The sequence below is a fragment of the Globicephala melas genome, chromosome X (assembly GCF_963455315.2).
Source record: "Globicephala melas chromosome X, mGloMel1.2, whole genome shotgun sequence".
NCBI lineage: Eukaryota > Metazoa > Chordata > Mammalia > Artiodactyla > Delphinidae > Globicephala > Globicephala melas.
The window spans coordinates 90,471,089-90,491,011 of NC_083335.1; the positions used below are offsets into that span (position 1 = coordinate 90,471,089).

General features: G+C 36.2%; 1 protein-coding gene across 13 annotated transcripts in view; it reads left to right on the plus strand.

The window, feature by feature from the left end:
• CASK (calcium/calmodulin dependent serine protein kinase) overlaps nt 1-19,923 on the plus strand; it is a 391,035-nt gene that overhangs the window by 58,717 nt on the left and 312,395 nt on the right. For 8 of the 13 annotated variants that reach the window (XM_060292134.1, XM_060292135.1, XM_060292137.1 and 5 more), the window contains exon 2: nt 15,441-15,553. In XM_060292134.1, the coding sequence (XP_060148117.1) occupies nt 15,441-15,553 (113 nt within the window). Of the gene's footprint in view, nt 1-15,440; nt 15,572-19,923 lie in introns of all 13 variants that reach the window. The other 5 variants (XM_030834960.2, XM_060292132.2, XM_060292133.1 and 2 more) reach the window with 1 other exon arrangement.

A 19,923-nucleotide genomic window follows, 5' to 3' on the forward strand; every position in this document is an offset into this window, starting at 1 on the left:
TTTTCCACCAAATATTTTCGATCTGCAGTTGTTTGGATCTACAGATGCAGAACCTGTGGATAAAAATGACCACCTGTACGAATTATAAGTAATTAAGTTCATGAACGCTAGGAGAAAAGGTCAGGCGCATGTTTCCAAAAAGTTGTTTCTCTATTAAATATTTTCATTGGGCCATTTTTTGATATATAGTCCCACATTTAGAAAATAGCAAAATGTGAATGTATAGCTCTTAATTTAAAAGTGAAAATTACACTTTTCTTGTACCAGCCTTGAGAAGAATGGGAGAACTGTGTTCATGTCTGGGGCAGACCCTTCTAAGCATTTGGTCTTCATGGCTGTACTTCTGCAAGATAATATGTTCTAAGAACTTGCACTTCTTTTTTCTTTCTGGGCTTCTTGTAGTCTTTCTGTGGGGGTGTTTCCAGTAATTCCTTGGGGAGGAATTGGGGGATATGTCCATGTTTTCTGGGGTTCGGTCTTCTGTCCTTTTTGGTCTGTATTCTCATTTACATCAATGGCTCCTGTTCGCTCATGCTTCCTAGGGAGTATAGAGATGAGAACTTAGATTTTAGAGTTTGGTATGTCTAGGCTTCAGTCCTGACTTTACCATTCACTAACTGTTTGGCATAGACAACCTGGCTTAGCCTCAGTTTCCTAATCTATAAAATGGGGGCTAACAGTATATTCGCTATTATGATAAATAATGATAAATAAATTATAATAAGTGAGAGAATCTATATAAAGTTCTCAGCAGCATGCTTGGCACATGGTATGTTGCAAATGGTAGTTGATGTTACCTTCATCATCTACATGTTGACCCCTTCCTTGAACTTTATACTCCTATCTAATTGTGCTCTCTATATCTTTGCCTTGGTCCATGGAAATCACTATTTCTGAAATTGGTATTTTCAAAACACAGTCATGTGTCTCCTTTCTTTCTCAGCTTCTTTCTTCTTCTACCAGTTCTTTCTCTTATAGTAGTCACTTTCATTTGGTGGTATCATTATTTACCCTGTAACTTTTGCCAGAAATCTGTACGTCATTCTTTCAACCAACCCCCAACCATCCCCTAGCTAATCCTTCACTACGTTGTCTGGTCAATTTATTTTAAGTCTCTCTCAGTTGCCTCTACTGAGGCATTGGTTTAGGTCTTTATCTTGTTATGCTTAGGCTAATGTAATAACTTTCTGACTGGCCCACACTCACTCCTCAACCTATCTTCCATTCTTCTGTCACAGTGATCTCTGATGCCCTTCTCCTTTTCCAGCCACTTCTCACCCTCCAGTTTTTCATGCCAGCAATACCAAACAGCTTTTAGTATCCATCGCACGCCATGCTTTGACTTGGCTCCAGGCTGTTGCACATGCTACTACTTATTTCTAGAATTTTCCCTTTATCCTTGTTGGCCTGAAAAAAAGCTCTTTTTCACCTTTCTAAGCCCTCCTAAGTGTCCCTGTCTCAGAGGCCTTCTCTGACCACCTTCCTATCCACAGATAATAAATCTTTGTATTATACTGTTTCAATACTTTGTTCTGTAACATACTGAAATTATGCACATATACCCATAGCAATCTATTAGATTGGGAGTGTCTTGAGGGTAAGAATTGCTTTATTAATCTTTTTTTGTTTGTTCTTTGTATTTTTTGGGTCTTATTTCCATTAGGGAAAATGAGGTAAATTAATGAGATAAAATGTGCAAGTATCAATAGAAGTTTTTTAATGTTACTGCTTCAGTATCTATTTGTGAAAGTTCTTTACATATTGAGCTAAAAAGGCCGAAACATGTACAACCAAGTCAGAGTTCTTACTTTGGGATATGTTTATCTTACAGTCCTTTATGTGTTTTCTTTTTCATTTCCTTCTTCTTATGTCTATGTCCCTTTTCCCCTGTTTCTTATCTGTTACAAAAATATTTTTTTCTCCTCTCTCAGCAACTCTCCTTGATACATGCTCCATCATATACGAACTAACAAAGACCTAGAGTCCATATCCCTCTACCTTGGCTCTAACTAACCCCAGCCCTTCAAACACACCTACACACGCACATATACCAATCAGATTTCCCAGAACTTCTAGATCCGCAGAGACTGCTATGTATGCCCTGAAGTCCTTGCATAAAAGTAGTAAACGGTGAATGTAGCATACGTAGACTCAGACCAGAGGATGATGTGCTATATAAAATCTAAAGCAAGGCCTACTAAATTTGTCACTGAACTGTCAAGGTTTGACAGAAGTACTAATTATGCCAATATAGGTTCCAACTTAGTAAATGCTAGTCTTAACACTATGAATTACTCATCTTTGACAGTTGAGCCAAATTTGTTCTGTTAGCATTTTGGAGATCCATTGCCAACTTTTTCAAATAAGCCTGCCCTTTCTATTTTCAAGGAATGATCTGAACTGTACTGAGCTTAATTCCTTTGTCAGGTCTTTAATTGTTAACATTTAGGCAACAGTTCCTGAGACTTTGATTTTAATAATTTCCCACTCTATGTGTGTTTCTTTAGCAGTAGCTATGATTAGGCAGACTTTTTCCTTTGGTTTAGTCACTATACCTAAAGTAACTCAATTTGGTGTGTTTATGAAAGTGTATATGTTGGTGGTGAGAGTGGGTACCAGAAGTATTAAAGAGAAAAAAAGTTTCAGAACAACATTTCTGTTCCCCTTTCACTACCACAAAGAAACAGGAAGACAAGGAAAGGATTTATAGATGGAATGATAAGCTCTTCTTTAGTGGTAATGACTAAACCAACAGTGTTGAAATAAGAGGAAAAGGACCATAGTTATCTCTATTAGGTGTCATTCTTATATACATTTATGTGTCTATAGAGTGTCATTTTCAGTATTATGTTCTTACTGCTAATATTGTCATCATTACTATTATATTTTTGCTTTGTTTTCTTTTTGCCTACCCACCATCTACTTTCCTCAGTTTTTAACATCAGACTGTACAGACAGTAGTAGCAAGATGCAGATTTAGTAAATGAGTGGAAAAATACCTAGAAGTACCATGATTTCTCAAAATTGTATATGTTTATGTAAAATTCTGTGATATAAGTTTTTCAGTGGTTTGTTCATTCCTAGTTTGTTTTTGATATATCATTCACCAAATATTTCATGAGGGCCTAATATATACCGGACACTCATTGAGTTTATCTTCTAATATAAATATTGGGTTGGCCAAAAAGTTTGTTTGGGTTACGGAAAAACCTGAATGAACTTTTTGGCCAGCCAATGCATGTAACATAATATTGCATATATATTACATAAATGCACATACATATGTGTGTATTATGCACACACACAGTCGATGCTCATTATTTGTGGTAGTTATGTTCTAAAAAGTTGCCATGAACACTGAATGAGTAAATACTGAATCATTTCTCCTAGGTGAGATGCGGGGTTAGGTTCCTGTGAGCCTCTGGTCATGTTTTCTTCAACTAATCAATACATAACCTGTTTAAAGACACCTTATTTCATATGTATACTTGATTCATTAACATTGAACTCATGACCAATAGCCCTATAATTTATGCCTGAATGAAGCTTACCCAAAGTGTATTTTCTCCATAAGACATGCCACAGCCTTCTTGAACTTAGAAACACAAGAGAGTACTTCGGCAGTACACTTCGGGGCCATTATAAACAGTGAAATCACCAACAAAAAACACAAAATGCACTAATTAAATGGCAAAAAGGACACTTGCTTACAGTGAGAGCTGAAACAAGAAGGCAGAGCATCACCTTGTTCAACCTCAGCTGGTAACGTGTCAGGTGACTCGAAAGTTTCACTGCTATGCATGTGTCCGTGAATGACTGTGAAAGGGCTGTGAATATTGACTTTGGGTTACAAATAAATTTTAGTAAGTGACTTAACAAATACTTAATCTGCAAATAATGAGTATTTACTGTATGTCAACTATGTTGTATGTATGTATGTTTGTGTGTGTGTGTGTGTGTGTGTGTGTGTGTGTATGAATTTGTTTTTGGTCTTCATTTCCCCCACCCTTATCTTCCCTTTGGTTAATTGGTTGTTGTTCTTCACGGTGTCCTACATCTATTGTAGTACATTGTGCAATTCATTATAAATGTGATGAAGCTTCTAGGCCTGTGATATGGACAGGAAGTTCACCTCATTTATTGAAGGTTTCCTCATATACGATGTAAGTTTTTTTCTGTAAACCTCTCACAGGGTGAGAACTTTACATTATAGATGTCACTCCAAAATTTACATGTAACAACTTAATGTATATTAAATTTAGTTCAATTAGATGTAGAATTACAATGAACATAATCGATACTGACTTTATGTTTGAGAATGTAAACATAGTTTTTCTTCATTTATATATATCAAGTCACTTAAAATAATTTGTATTGTACAGATATTTTAAAAATTAAGACCTCTCTCTTCTTTTTTTTTTGGCGGTACGCGGGCCTCTCACTGTTGTGGCCTCTCCCGTTGCGGAGCACAGGCTCCGGACGCACAGGCTCAGCAGCCATGGCTCACGGGCCTAGCCGCTCCGCGGCATGTGGGATCTTCCAGGACCGGGGCACGAACCTGTGTCCCCTGCATCAGCAGGCGGATTCTCAACCACTGCACCACCAGGGAAGCCCAGGACCTCTTTTGATTAGCAAGATCTTAGGGATGTACCCTCAGCTGTTAAAAATGTTATTTTTACCTGGGAAATATATTTGTGGAGGAGTGCATAAAGTTTATGTGTGTGCACGCGAGTGTGTGTATTTTAAAGAATACTAATGAAGTGAATCCATCATCCAAGTTAAGAATAGAATATTACTAGTACTTTTAAAAGCCACTGTGTGCTCCTTCCCAGTCACAATCTCCTTCTCCCCATAACCACTATCCTGGCTTTTATACTAATGATTCCTTTTGGTTTTCTTTATAGCTTTACCATCTATGTATATATCCCTAAACAGTATATTGTTTATTCATTAAAAACTGAGTAGCAAGCACAAACTTAGCTGTGTAAGGAAAGGGCAATAATACCACTATTGTGTGAAGACTCAGATGAAGAGAAGCTGAACAGAACCTTTTGTTCACAGTCTGGCTTCAGATACCTGAGAGCATATAGGAGCCCTTGCTGGCAAGTCCGTTGGCAAAATCCCAAGTAAATCCCAGAACATGGAGCTCTTCACAGGCAGGACATCCGTGCTATAGTGCAGCGCTGGGTACTGAACATCCAGCAGGAGTGCGGTCACGGGGCATGCACTGCTCTGCATTTCCTGCTTTTCAGCTCGCCGAGGCTGACTCCCGCTCAGTTATTCCTGAGAACACTGCTGTGGACTGAAATGAGAGTCCTCTGCTGATCGAGGCAGCAGAGAGGAGCAGGAATCTCATCAGCCCCTGGTCAGAAAAAGCAAAACAGAGGAACCTGGCCCCAGATTACGTGGTTCTTCTGTTTTCAAGTTAAAGAGCTGATCAGTGGCATTGGGAATCTTTGATGGCTCTCTAGTTAACCTCTGCTCAATGTTTAGCTGGCAGCCTGAGATCTCACTCTCTTGTATTCTTGCGTTGAATCTCCTGTTTGCTGTCCCTTGGCGTCCTTTTTTACTAGTATACTCTCTTGTTCTAGCAAACACATCCTACAATAATTTCTTCAGGAAGTATGCATTGCAAGTAATGTATTGAGCTTTTTCATGTCTGAAAATGTTTTTTTATTATTGATTTTTCTGACTCAATGTAGACTTTAAAGGTTAGAAATATTTTTCCTTCATGATTCTGAAGGTGTCGCTCTAATGTCTCATTGCTTCTAGTGTTGCCATTGAGAGATCAGAAGCCATTGCAGTGCCTGATCCATTGTGTGTGAACTATATCATCCTCCCCTCCTTGAGCACCCTTACCCCTACTGCTGGAAATCTGAACGTTTTGTAGCCCATAGGGTTCTTAAATTTCACAGTGGCATGTGTGGACATGTGTCTTATCTATTTTGCTGAGTACTTCATGGGTGCTTTTCTTTAAAATTTTTATTTTATATTGGGGTATAGTTGATTAACAATGTTGTGTTAGTTTCAGGTGTACAGCAAAGTGATTCAGTTATAAATATACATGTATCTATTCTTTTTCAAATTCTTTTCCCATGTAGGTTGTTACAGAATATTGAGCAGAGTTCCCTATGCCATAGAGTAGGTCCTTGTTGGTTACCTATTATAAACACAGCACTGTTTACATGTAAATCCCAAACTCCCAGTCTATCCCTACCCCCACTTCCCCCCGGTAACCATAAGTTCGTTCTCTATGTCTGTGAGTCCATTTCTGTTTTATAAATAAGTTCATTTGTATATATATTTTTAGATTCCGCATATAAGCAATATCATATGATATTTGTCTTTGTCTGACTTACTTCACTTAGTATGATAATCTCCAGGTCCATCCATGTTGCTGCAAATGGCATTATTTCATTCTTTTTTATGGCTGAGTAGTATTCCATCATATAAATATACCACATCTTCTTTATCCATTCATCTGTTGATGGATATTTAGGTTGCTTCCATGTCTTGGCTATTGTAAACAGTGCTGCAGTGAACACTGGGGTGCATGTATCCTTTCGAACCATGGTTTTCTCTGAGTATATGCCTGGGAGTGGGATTGCTGGATCATATGGTAGCTCTAATTTTAGTTTCTTAAGGAACCTCCATACTGTTCTCCATAGTGGCTGTACCAGTTTAGATTCCCACCAACAGTGCAAGAGGGTTCCCTTTTCTCCACACCCTCTCCAGAATTTATTGTTTGTAGATTTTTTAATGATGGCCATTCGGCCTGGTGTGAGGTGATACCTCATTGTAGTTTTGATTTGCATTTCTCTAATAATTAGCAATGTTCAGCATCTTTTCATGTGCCTCTTGGCCATCTGTATGTCTTCTTTGGAGAAATGCCTATTTAGGTCTTTTGCCCATGTTTTGATTGGGTTGTTTGTTTTTTTAATATTGAGCCGCAATAGCGGTTCGTAAATTTTGGAGACTAATCCTTTGTTGGTTGCATTGTTTGCAAATATTTTCTCCCATTCTGTGGGCTGTCTTTTCGTTTTGTTTATGGTTTCCTTTTCTGTGCAAAAGCTTTTGAGTTTAATTAGGTCCCATTTGTTTATTTTTGTTTTTATTTCCATTACTCTAGGACACTTCAGAAAAGATGTTGCTGTGATTTATGCCAGAGTGTTCTGCCTCTGTTTTCCTCGAAGAGTTTTATAGCATCTGGTCTTACATTTAGGCCTTTAATCCATTTTGAGTTTACTTTTGTGTATGGTGTTAAAGAATGATCTAATTTCATTTTTTCACATGTGGCTGTCCAGTTTTCCCAGCATCATTTATTGAAGAAACAGTCTTTCCTCCATTGTATAGTCTTGCTTCCTTTGTTGTAGATTAATTGACCATATGTACGTGGATTTATTTCTGGGCTTTCTATCCTGTTCCATTAATCTATATTTCTGTTTTTGTGCCAGTGCCATACTGTTTTGATGACTGTAGCTTTGTAGTATAGTCTGAAGTCAGGGAGCCTGATTCCTCCAGCTCTGCTTTTTGTCTGGTTTTCTTATCAATGCATTGATAGGAATTACATTGAATCTGTACATTGCCTTGGATAGTATAGTCATTTTGACAATATTGATTCTTCCAATCCACGAATGTGGTATATCTCTCCATCTGTTTGTGTCGTCTTTGATTTCTTTCATCACTGTCTTATAGTTCTCAGAGTACAGTTCTTTTGTCTCCTTAGGTAGGTTTATTCCTAAGTATTTTATTCTTTTTGATGTGATGGTAAATGGGATTGTTTTCTTAATTTCTCTTTCTGATCTTTCATTGTTAGTGTATAGGAATGCAAGGGATTTCTGTGTATTAATTTTGTATCCTGCAAGTTTACCAGATTCGCCGATACGCTGTAGTAGTTTCCTGGTAGCGTCTTTAGGATTTTCTATGTATAGTGTCATGTCATCTGCAAACAGTGACAATTTTACTTCTTCTTTTCCAATTTGGATTCCTTTTATTTCATTGTCTTCTCTAGATTTCCGTAGCTAGGACTTCCAAAACTGTGTTGAATAGAAGTGGCAAGAGTGGACATCCTTGTCTTGTTCCTGGTCTTAGAGGAAATGCTTTCAGCTTTTTATCGTTGAGTATGATGTTAGCTGTAGGTTAGTCATACACAGTCTTTATTATGTTGAGGTATGTTCCCTCTATGCCCACTTTCTGGAGAGTTTTTATTGTAAATGGGTGCTGAATTTTGTCAAATGCTTTTTCTGCATCTGTTGAGATGATAATGTGGTTTTTATTCTTCAATTTGTTGATGTGGTGTATCCCACTGTTTGATTTGTGGATATTGAAAAATTCTTGTATCCCTCGGATAAATCCCACTTTATCATGGTGTATGATCCTTTTAACGTATTGTTGGATTTGGACTGCTAATATTTTGTTGAGGATTTTTGCATCTATGTTCATCAGTGATATTGGCCTGTAATTTTCTTTTTGTGTGTTATTTTTGTCTGGTTTTGGTATCAGGGTGATGGTGACCTCATAGAATGAGTTTGGGAGTATTCCTTCCTTTTTCAATTTTTTGGAATAGTTTCAGAGGGATAGGTGTTAACTCTATCCCTCTATCAAATGTTTGATAGAATTCACCTGTGAATTCATCTGGTCCCGGACTTTTGTTTGTTAGGAGTTTTTAAATCATGGTTTCAACTTCATTACTGGTGATTGGTCTGTTCATATTTTCTGTTTCTTCCTGGTTCAGTCTTGTGAGACTGTACCTTTCTAAGAATTTGTCCATTTCTTACAGGTTGTCCATTTTATTGGCATACAGTTGCTTGTAGTAGTCTCATGATCTTTTGTATTTCTGTGGTGTCAGTTGTAACTTCTCCTTTTTCATTTCTAATCTTATTGATTTGAGTCCTCTCCTTTTTTTTTTTTTGATGAGTCTGGCTAAAGGTTTATCAATTTTGTTTATCTTTTCAAAGAACCAACTTTTAGTTTCATTGACCTTTGCTGTTGTTTTCTTTGTCTCTATTTCATTTATTTCTGCTCTGATCTTTATGATTTCTTTCCTTCTACTAACTTTAGGTTTTACTTGTTCTTCTTTCTCTAGTTGCTTTAGGTGTAAGGTTAGGTTGTTTATTTGAGATTTTTCTTGTTTCCTGAGGTAAGATTGTATTGCTATAAAGTTCCCTCTTAGGACTGCTTTTGCTGCATCCCATAGGTTTTGGATCGTTGTGCTTTCATTTTCATTTGTCTCTAGGTATTTTTTGATTTCCTCTTTGATTTGTTCAGTGATCCATGGTTGTTTAGTAGCATATTGTTTAGCCTCCACTTGTTTGTGTTTTTTATAGTTTTGTTCTTATAGTTTATTTCTAATCTCATAGTGTTGTGATTGGAAAGGATGCTTCATATGGTTTCAGTTTTCTTAAATTTACTGGGGCTCGCCTTGTGGCCCAGCATGTGGTCAGTCCTGGGGAGTGTTCCCTGTGCACTTGAGAAGAATGTGTATTCTGCTGCTTTTGGATGGAATGCTCTATAAATATCAATTAAGTTCATCTGGTCTACTGTTTCATTTAAGGTCTGTGTTTCCTTGTTGATCTTCTGTCTGGATGATCTGTCCATTGATGAAAGTGGGGTGTTAAAGTCCCCCACTATTATTGTGTTACTGTCAATTTCTCCCTTTATGGCTGTTAGTATTTGCTTTGTATATTGGGGTGCTCCTCTGTTGGCTGCATATATATTTACAATTTTTATATCTTCTTCTTGGATTGATTCCTTGATCATTATGTAGTGTCCTTGTTTGTCTCTTGTAATAGTCTTTATTTTAAAGTCGATTTTGTCTGATATGAGTAGTGTTATTCCAGGTTTCTTGTGATTTCTATTTGTATGGAATACCTTTTTCCATCCCCTTACTTTCAGTCTGTATGTGTCCCTAGATCTGAAGTAGGTCTCTTGTAGACAGCATATATATGGGTTTTGTTTTTGTATCCATTCAGCCAGTCTGTGTCGTTTGGTTGGAGCATTTAATCCATTTACCTTTAAGGTATTTATTGATATGTATGTTCCTATTGCCATTTTCTTAATTGTTTTGGATTTGTTTTTGTAGGTCTTTTTTCTTCCCTTCCTCATTTGTTCTCTTGTCTTGTGATTTGATGACTAACATTAGTTTTGTGTTTGGATTCGTTTTTCTTTTTTCTGTGTGTCTATTGTAGATTTTTGGTTTGCAGTTACCATGAGTTTTGATATAGCAGTCTGTATATACACAAGATTGTTTTAAGTTGCTAGTCTTTTAATTTCAAATGCATTTCCAATATCCTGCATTTGTGTTCTCCTCTTCTTACAGTTGCTGGGTTTTATATCATATTTGTATGTAGATGATTTCCTACCTTTACTTTATGTTTGCCTTTACTGGGGAACTTTTCCATTTGTAATTTTCTTGTTTCTAGTAGTGGCCTTTTCTTTTCTGCTTGGAGAAGTTCCTTTAGCAATTTTTCCAAAGCTGGTTTGGTGGTGCTGAATTCTCTAAAGTTTTTGATGTATACATATAGCTGATTCACGTTGTTATACAGCAGAAACTAATACAACATTGTAAAGCAATTATACTCCAATAAAGATGTGAAAAAAAAATCTGAGAGATTTGCTGGGTGAAGTATTCTTGGTTGTAAGTTCTTCCCTTTTATCATTTTAAATATATGGTGTTGCTCCCTTCTGGCTTGCAGAGTTTATGCTGAGAAATCAGGTGATGACCTTACGGGAGTTCTCTTGTATGTTATTTTTTGCTTTTCCCCTTGGTGGCTCCTTTTAATTTGGACAATTTAGGATTTAAGGTCTGGGAAATGTTCTTGGATTGAGTTCCTCCCCTCCATTTTCTTTGTTCTTTTGGTTCTACTTTCTGGGAAATTTCCTCAACTTTATCTGCCAGGCCTTCTATTGAGTTTTAAATTTCTTCATATATTTAGTTTTCAAGAGCCCTCATTTTGTCTTCTGAAAGTTCTGGTTTTGTTTCATAGTTATAGTATCTTTCCAAGGACATTAATGGTAGTTGGAAGTTTTTTTCTTGTTTAGTATGTTTCCTCTAAGTTGCTCTTTCTGTTTCGATCTCTGTCTTCCAAATTAGACTCTTCTCCAGATGTTTTGGGAGGTTGGTTATCTACTTATGATTAGGAATAGAGCAGTGGTTCTTGAGGGACATTTGACAACGTTTAGAGACATTTTTGCTTGGCAAAACTGGCTGAGGGGGTGCTACTGTCATCTCCAGGTAGAGGCTGGAGACGCTGTTAGGCGCCCTACAATGCACAGGACTTCCTTGCACAACAAAGAACTATTCAGCCCAAAATGCCAACAATGCCGAGCTTGGAAAGCTGATTGAAAACTCTGAACTTGTGGAAGAACTTGTTGACTTTGAATTTCAAGGAAGGTGATCTGGTTGAGTGGTTTGAACAATAAAACGTCATTATTTTTAGTCTTTCCTTCTGGGCTGGTCACATATTCAATAGAAAATCTTACCTTTCCTGCCTGAAGGGTAAAGATCTAGCTTCTAACATTCCCCTCTGTTAATGGGAAATGGGGATGGGCTGTCTACATTCAGTTTGTGTGTGATCACATAAACCCCTTGCTTTTCATGTAGTATCCACTTCTTCAACTGCCTTCTGTCCCCAGTTCTAAGACCCTGTGTTTTACCCTCTCCAGATAATGGACCTCTGTGAGGATGAGGCAGAGTAGTTACCTGGTGGCATGGAGTAGAGGAGGAGGATCTAAGACTCTTAACTGCTTCTCTAATAGATTTCACTCAAACCTTGTTAGTTTAGCCCCACCCTCTCTTTCTCAGTTATCTGGTGCTGCCAGTTCAGTTGCTTCCTGAGAATTTTGTAGTGTAAATGAGTTTGGTTCTGAACTTTTCTTATTTTCTCCTTGCAATTTGGCGTTTCTATGAATGCTAAGCCAGTTACCATTACTCCATCTGCTTTCTTGCTTTCAAAATTTGATTATTAATTACTATTGTATTCTCTCATTCTCCCAGTCCTTTAAGACATTTTCTTTAGCCCCTTTTCTCTCATTTTAATGGGTTCAGGGAGAAAAGTTAATTTAGATGCATTTGCTAAATCTATCCTATTATCCTGGAGACCAACATATTATACTGTATTCTAGCATAATTTTGTTCAATTCTAGTCACTTTTGACATGCAGTTGTCCCTTGGTATTTGCAGGGGATTGGTTATAGGATCCCCGCCAATACCAAAATCCATGGATGCTCAAGTTCCTTATATAAAATAGCATATTATTTGCATATAACCCACACATATGCCCCATATACTTCAAATCATCTCTAGATTACTTACAATACCTAATACATTGTAAATGCTTTGCAAATAGTTACCAGTGCAAATTCAAGTTTTGCTTTTTGGAACTTTCTAGAATTTTTTTTCATATATTTTCAATCCATGGTTGGCTGAATCAACAGATGTGGAACCTGCAGATACAGAGGGCCAACTGTATTTACTTTTGGTATCATAATGGTTCAATTCCTAGACATGACCTTTCTTCACAGTAATGAAAGCTAGAGGAGATTATCGTGTGTCTGCATAGAGACACAGCTACATTCTTTTCAAAACCTTAGGGAAGTAATAGCAAATATTCAATTGTAACATATTCTAGTTTAATTGACCTTTTACTTTAAAACTTAGTATTCTGAAAGCAGCCAGCTGCCTTGAGTAGAACCTTGTGCCACAATCCCAATCAATATTCAGTATTCTTAAAGAATTGGATAAAGAATATAGATTTTATCAAATCTGAAATGCCATCAATTATCTTATCATTCCAGTTTGATTAATACCCTGGCCAGAATTAGTGGAAATATGAGAAAGATAGTAGTTTATAATGATGGCTTACAACTACCTCTGTCAGTATTCCCCCCACCCCCCATAATTATTCAAGAATCGACTGTACTATAGACTAAAAATTTAAGGATGAAATTTTAAGATTCAAAAAGAGTTTAGGCCAGACTGAAACCTAGGCCTCCTGAATTTTTGCTGTTCCTTAAACTGTCATTCAAGTATAACTAATAAGTGTAATACAGAAGTTTTAACATACATTTTATTACACTCTCCTCCCCATTTTAAGATGGGAAAACAAGCCAGATTTTCTTATATCCTGTGTCTTTTTAGCGTTTTGATGAAATAAATATAATCAAGTCCTGCTAAAATTATAGACACTATATACTCATTCAAATTTTTTTCAGTTTCCACTGAGTTTCCAGTTGATGGATTAAATCCCAAAAAAAGTTAAAAGATTTTTCAGTGTCTTTTTAGTGTACTAAATGGTTCACCTTTTCTAACCCCCTGGATGTCACTGAGAGACAGATCTTTGAAACTCTTTACTCGTGACCTATCTTCATGTCATCAACAGTTCAGAGATAAACTCATTTTCTTTGCCTCACATTATAAAAGTAGCCTAAAGAACCAAGGATTTGGTTCCTTTTTTTCATTCACAGACTTAAACACGTTTTTGGTGTGTTTTTTTTGTATCAGTATTCCCTTTTTTCTTGATTCTTCCTAGCTTTCTTCATTCTACTATTACTAAAAGGGTTGGGGGAGAAGCTATGTTTTCTTCCTCACCTTTGTTCAAACAGGAAGAACTAAAGAATTGACTCTTGACCAAAAATGATCCCACATACAGATCTTGGAAAGTATCCAAAAGGTGTAGTGAATTGAAGCATACTACACAAATGTATATATAAATAGAGTCCCAAGGGTTTAATGTGTGTACAAAAACCAATTACGCTAAACATTTCCTGAAATTACTTGCTATTGTCAGGATAAGTAATCACAAGTAAGACATCCAGATTGAGAATGAAAACATTTGTGGGAGTCCTGACTCACATTGTTATATGTCTTCTCACAGAGAAAAGTCTTTGAACAGTTTTGAGTGATTATCAAAAAGGTCCTTTTCCTATAGAGTTCTGAAAGGTACACTATTACCATTTCTTTTCCTTCCAGTTTAGCTTTGTTAGGTTGCTTGAAGAGAGGGACTTGAAACTGTAGTGTAACTGATGTCCTGATGATTGATAGTGGGATGAAATCAACTGATTCATATGATCTCAGAGAAATGTTTAAGTCTAGGTTAGATTATATTCGTTTGCCTGTCCTCTGAAAGAATAAAGACAAACTTACACTTTAAGGCAAAAGTATCATAAGTGTCCTACTGTAAATGAAGAACTTTTCTCTGTCTTCTGATTGATCACATGCATCCAGGTGTACTGTTTCTACCTGTAAAAACCAATGAGAGTGTTTTGTTTCCTGAGGAGGGGGGAAATCCATACGTGTATACACGTACATGTGAGTGTATTTAATAACTTAAACCATACTAGCCTTCAAATAAAATACTACAGTGTATTGCGATTGCATTCTACATTAATCAATAGTTGATTCAAGCATGTTGGATTATCTTTAGTTCAGATACTTATTTGATAACTATTAATCACAAGGAACAGAGTGTGTGTGTTTTTAATGCCTGGGACCAGGCATTGTTATTTTATCAGTCATTACAGTTGATTCAACTGTATGGTCAATATTGAGAGCCACCAATTTCAATTGAGGAGAGGACTGGGTAAGAAAGTGACTGGACCACTGGTTTTGCTAGTAGAAATTACTTCCTTTCCTATGGCAGTTGAGAGTAATGCTAATTTGAAGTTTGGGGAGGATGAAGGATTTCCCTGTGACTTCACGTGAGACTGTAGAGGTTGTTGGAAACTAAATCATGTAGGGCTTTCTCTTTGTGAAGTGTCTATTTAAGTCTTCTGCGCAGATTTCCTTGTAGTATATTTTCTTATTTAAGAATTAGTTATGTATTTTGGTTCTTGACTAAATACGTGTTGCAAATACCTTCTCTCTGGGATTTTAAGCAGAAACATAATATCAGATTTTCATCTTTAAAACATCACTTCAAGAATGAATGGGAGAAACAAGTTTTCAGTGGTCCTAGTAGAAACTGGTAGTGGTTTAGACTACGGAATGAGTCATGCAGAGAAGTGGACAGGATTAAGAGATATTTGAAATAAACTCAGTAGGACTTGTTAGTGAAGATTAGATAAGTGATGGCTAAGATGAGAGAATGATTTAAGTTTCTGGTTCAAAAGGTAAAAGTTGTATACACTACCACTGTGAACTATTATTTTGTTTAAGATGCTGATACTATGTAGAGAAAATTACAGAGATTATTTGCCTTGAATATAAGAACACTATCTCAGATTTTTAAAAGTGATTTTGAAAGTAAATTTGTTTCTTATTTTTCTGGGTTATCAACTTCAAATAAATAATTACCTCATGAATTATAGAAAAATGTGTTCAAAACTATATTAAATTCTATTTTGAAAGCTATGGCTATAGTAGACAATGAAATATGAATAAACTGTTGAAGAGAAATAGAAACTTAAAATCAACAAATTAAACTTGGATTTTTTTTTTTTAGGGGTCCCTTCAGTGTTGTACGACGATGCATCAACAGAGAAACTGGGCAACAATTTGCTGTAAAAATTGTTGATGTAGCCAAGTTCACATCAAGTCCAGGGTTAAGTACAGAAGGTAAGAGATGGATTTCAAGTAAGTTATTTGATGTCTGGCTTTATTTCATTTCCAATCCATCTATCAACTTAACCTTCATCTGGGGGTGGGGAAGCAGAGGGTGTAATGCAGTGGGAAGTGGGTGGAGACAGTTTAAATTCCATTCTAGTTTGTCAGATTTCTAGAACATAGTATTTGAAAGATAGCTAGATTTGATTTAACAGTGTTATGAAGTCATCTAGGATTGCTGTTGGCCTATGTTTTTTGAATAGAAAGGAAGTAAAATCTGAAAATATATTTTTTAGGATCTAACTTGTAGTCCTATAGTATAGAACATGGGATGGGAAGGGTGAGAAGGGAAATAATGGCACAAATATAATCATTGCAGATTCAAAAGAAACTAAGATGAGTTCCCTTCAAGTCCATAACTTACTACCCTTAGGATTGTGATCTAATAGAACTAAAAGACTAATATATCACATATTGCTTAAGTCACTTATGGTGTATATGTGTAAATGAAAGATCAGTACTGCTAGGACTTGCAGGACTCAAAATTTTGTTCCAAGACATTGATATGGCTAATCATATTTATGTATAAATATTTATAAACAGTACAGAAGCATTTTAAAAGTTTTTTTGTTTGTTTTTTGCTGTTTTAAGCCATAGTTCCATGTAGCCATGATTCACATATGGTCGCACTTCAGATGGCACAATTATTATTTTAACGTTTCTAATTAGCCTGTCTTCTGTCTTCAGACTTTTTCACAGTCCAGTAAAAGACATATCCTTCTTAAGTCCTTTCCTTCTTAATCCCAAGAGCAATGCAGTTAATAGTTTAAATTGGAAAAGCTAAGGCAGAGTAGCCTATTTATATTTTATCCAGTTATCTTACTTTAAGAAGTAGAAGCCCAGATACTGTGAGTTCCAAGTTAATCTATTCCTGCAGATCCTTTTTCAGGATCATTACTTTTAAATACTTTTTTGAAACCTTCTAAATTATTATTATCCATATACTGAATGTAGAAGATTCATAGAAGTTGTTACAAAGAATCAATAACTGATTTTTTTTTAGTGCTTTAATCTTTCAATTCTTAAGGTAAGATTTAGGGATTTTATATCTTACGGTTTCATATTTTGGAATTGGCTATTATTACTTTTGAATACAAATTATTTTATAAATTTAGCAGAATTTAAAATTCACTTCTAATCAGGTTTCACCACTATATTATGTTTGCTAAAACTTTTTAACTGCATTTAAGTTTAATATACTGTATTTGATTTTCTGTACCTCAGTTGTCAACTAATTTTAACAAAAAGCTTTCTGAGTACTTAGGTAATTTTGTATAAACCTAGTTCATTAAACATATAGATGTGTTGAATCTTTATTTCTCTTAAATGTTTTGATACTGTTGATGAATTTAGTAAGATTTCAGTTTAAAATCACAAGTCTAAATCAATTACTCAGTATACCTATATTATGTTGATTTTGTTTATCAGTATACCTAATTCTGAATCTACAGACTAAAGACATTTTTTATGGAGACAGTTAATTACTTTCTCAGTTATCTGAGGTTCTTTCTTTTTTTTAAAAAAAAGAAATTTATTTATTTATGGCTGAGTTGGGTCTTTGTTGCTGCGCGTGGACTTTCTCTAGTTGTGGCTACTAGAGTGGGGGCTACTCTTCGTTGCGGTGCGTGGACTTCTCATTGTGTTGGCTTCTCTTGTTGTGGAGCATGGGTTCTAGGCATGCGGGCTTCAGTAGTTGTGGCGCACAGGCATAGTTGCTCTGCGGCATGTGGGATCTTGCCGGACCAGGGCTCGAGCCCGTGTCCCCTGCATTGGCAGGAGGATTCTTAACCATTGCACCATCAGAGAAGCCCTTGGCTGAGGTTCTTTATTGACAGATTTCTTCAGCAAGGAATCTCTGTAGCTATAGACCCAGACTGCCAGGCTGGATCTCATTTATTGTCACGTAGCCAGGGAGTCAAACACCAAACTTAAAAAGATGGGGTTGGCATACCATCCATGTCTCTGAGGTTAAGTCTTCTGAAGTTCACTCATTTGTCGCTTTGGCATTGCTTTGAGTATGTAAATGTCTTCAAGTCCTATTCTGAAGACAAGGCTAGGGCATTTCATTAATCTTATATGGTAGGGTCACAACCTATAGATATTAAATGATATCCAGTTGAATTCTGCATATTACTCATGACTTTATCTGGTTTTGATAAGGGTTTGATGTTATTCAAATGAAAATGTGCAATTGTTCCTTTATATTTATGGCACCAAAATGTAGTTTTCCCATCTTCTTTAGCACAATGATACTCGCAGTGGTTAAGAAACAGAATAAAAATTTCATCTCCACCCTACCACAACTATTTTTCCTTTTGAAGAAAAACTTGCAGTGGAGTTCCTATACACACTATTGCTTATTTTCACACTAGCTTACTTTAACTTGCACACATTTTATTATAAGATATATAATAAATAATGTTATTTTATATTATAAAACCTCTTTGAACAGTATCCTCCATCCCCAACTTCTTTCAACATTTTTCCAAAACATTTGCCCTTCCAGTGCATGTACAAATGGTTAGTGTCCAAAAATGACCTTATTCATGGCTAAGGGTAGGAGATGTCGTATTAAGAAGAAACATATTTTGAAGTGAAATTTGAAGTACAATAAAAAGGAATCTATAAGTTTAAACAGAAGTACCTAGAAATATCTATATTTACCATTATATTCTCTTCTTTTTTTAAAATTAATTTATTTGGTTGCGCTGGGTCTTAGTTGCGGCAGGTGGGCTCCTTAGTTGTGGCTTGAGGGCTCCTTAGTTGCAGCTCACTGTCTTCTTGGTTGCAGCACATGGGCTCCTTAGTTGCGGCACACGGGCTCCTTAGTTGTGGCTTGCCGGCTCCTTAGTTGCAGCATGGGGGCTCCTTTGTTGTGGCATGTGAACTCTTAGTTGCAGCATGCATGTGGGATCTAGTTCCCTGACCAGCAGTCGAACCTGGGCCCCCTGCATTGGGAGCACAGAGTTTTAATCACTGTACCACCAGGGAATTCCCTATATTCTCTTCTAATTAAGCCTGTCTCTCAAGCAACAGATAATTTAAAATCTATTTTATTCTTTATGTTTTCTTTTTTATTTTATTTTTGTCATTTTGATTTATTTAATGTTTGTCATTGCGTCAGTATTTTTTCTTGTTAGTACATTTGTATTCAAATACATTATTGAATAAAATAGGTTTCGTGGAGTGTCATCTGGGAAACTAAAGTATGCTATTTATTTGGATAGGTCATTATGATACAAAGACAAGTAAAAAGAGCACCTATTTTTAAAAAATTTTTATTAGAGTATAGGTGATTTACACTGCTGCATTAGTTTCTGCAAAAAGCAAAGTGTATCAGTTATACCTATACATAGTTTAGATTCTTTTCCCATATAGGTCATTACAGAGTATTGAGAAGAGTTCCCTGTGCTATACAGTAGGTCCTTATTAGTTATCTATTTTAAGAGCACCTATTCTTTTTTTTTTTTTTTTTTTTTTTTTCGGTACGCGAGCCTCTCACTGCTGTGGCCTCTCCCGTCGCGGAGCACAGGCTCCGGATGCGCAGGCCCAGTGGCCGTGGCTCACGGGCCCAGCCGCTCCGCGGCATGTGGGATCCTCCCAGACCGGGGCGCGAACCCACGTCCCCTGCATCGGCAGGCGGACTCTCAACCACTGCGCCACCAGGGAAGCCCAAGAGCACCTATTCTTAAGAAACTTGCAGTTTAATAGTCCCAACCATTGTTTCTAATATTATTTTTATAAGAAAAAATATGTAATAAATTCTAAATATATAATTTAAAAATTAGCTTTTGAAATGAAAAATGTATAGTAAAGACCACTTATATATGTTTTAATATTTTACATTGTCATTGATTGCTCTATTGAAGGTCAGACGTTGTAATTATTTGAATATCTGTTCTCTGTTTTCTCATCAAAATCATATTTTTTTGTTCAATAGCGGTTCTTATAGGCTACAGAGTATCCAAGAAACCCTTAAATTGTAAGCAGAATTATGTATATATGTTCATTTTCCAGAAAAAGAGTCTACAGTTTTTATTAGATTCCTAAAAAGGCATATTATTCCTAAATGGTTAAGAATTTATCCTTTCACATATATGAAACAGTGAAGTTGACTCTTATGAATGTGACGTGAATAAGAAGTTTCTATTAAATGAAAGCTAGGTGAATTTCTGTTAGGATTGGAGGATATTTTCATCCTTAAATACACAGCCTCCATTAATGAAATTCCTTGATTATTATCTTAAAACCTTTAATTAATGGACATTTTATCTCTTACTCTGCTGAGCCACTAATTTAAAGTTGACTTTTTCGTTTTAAAA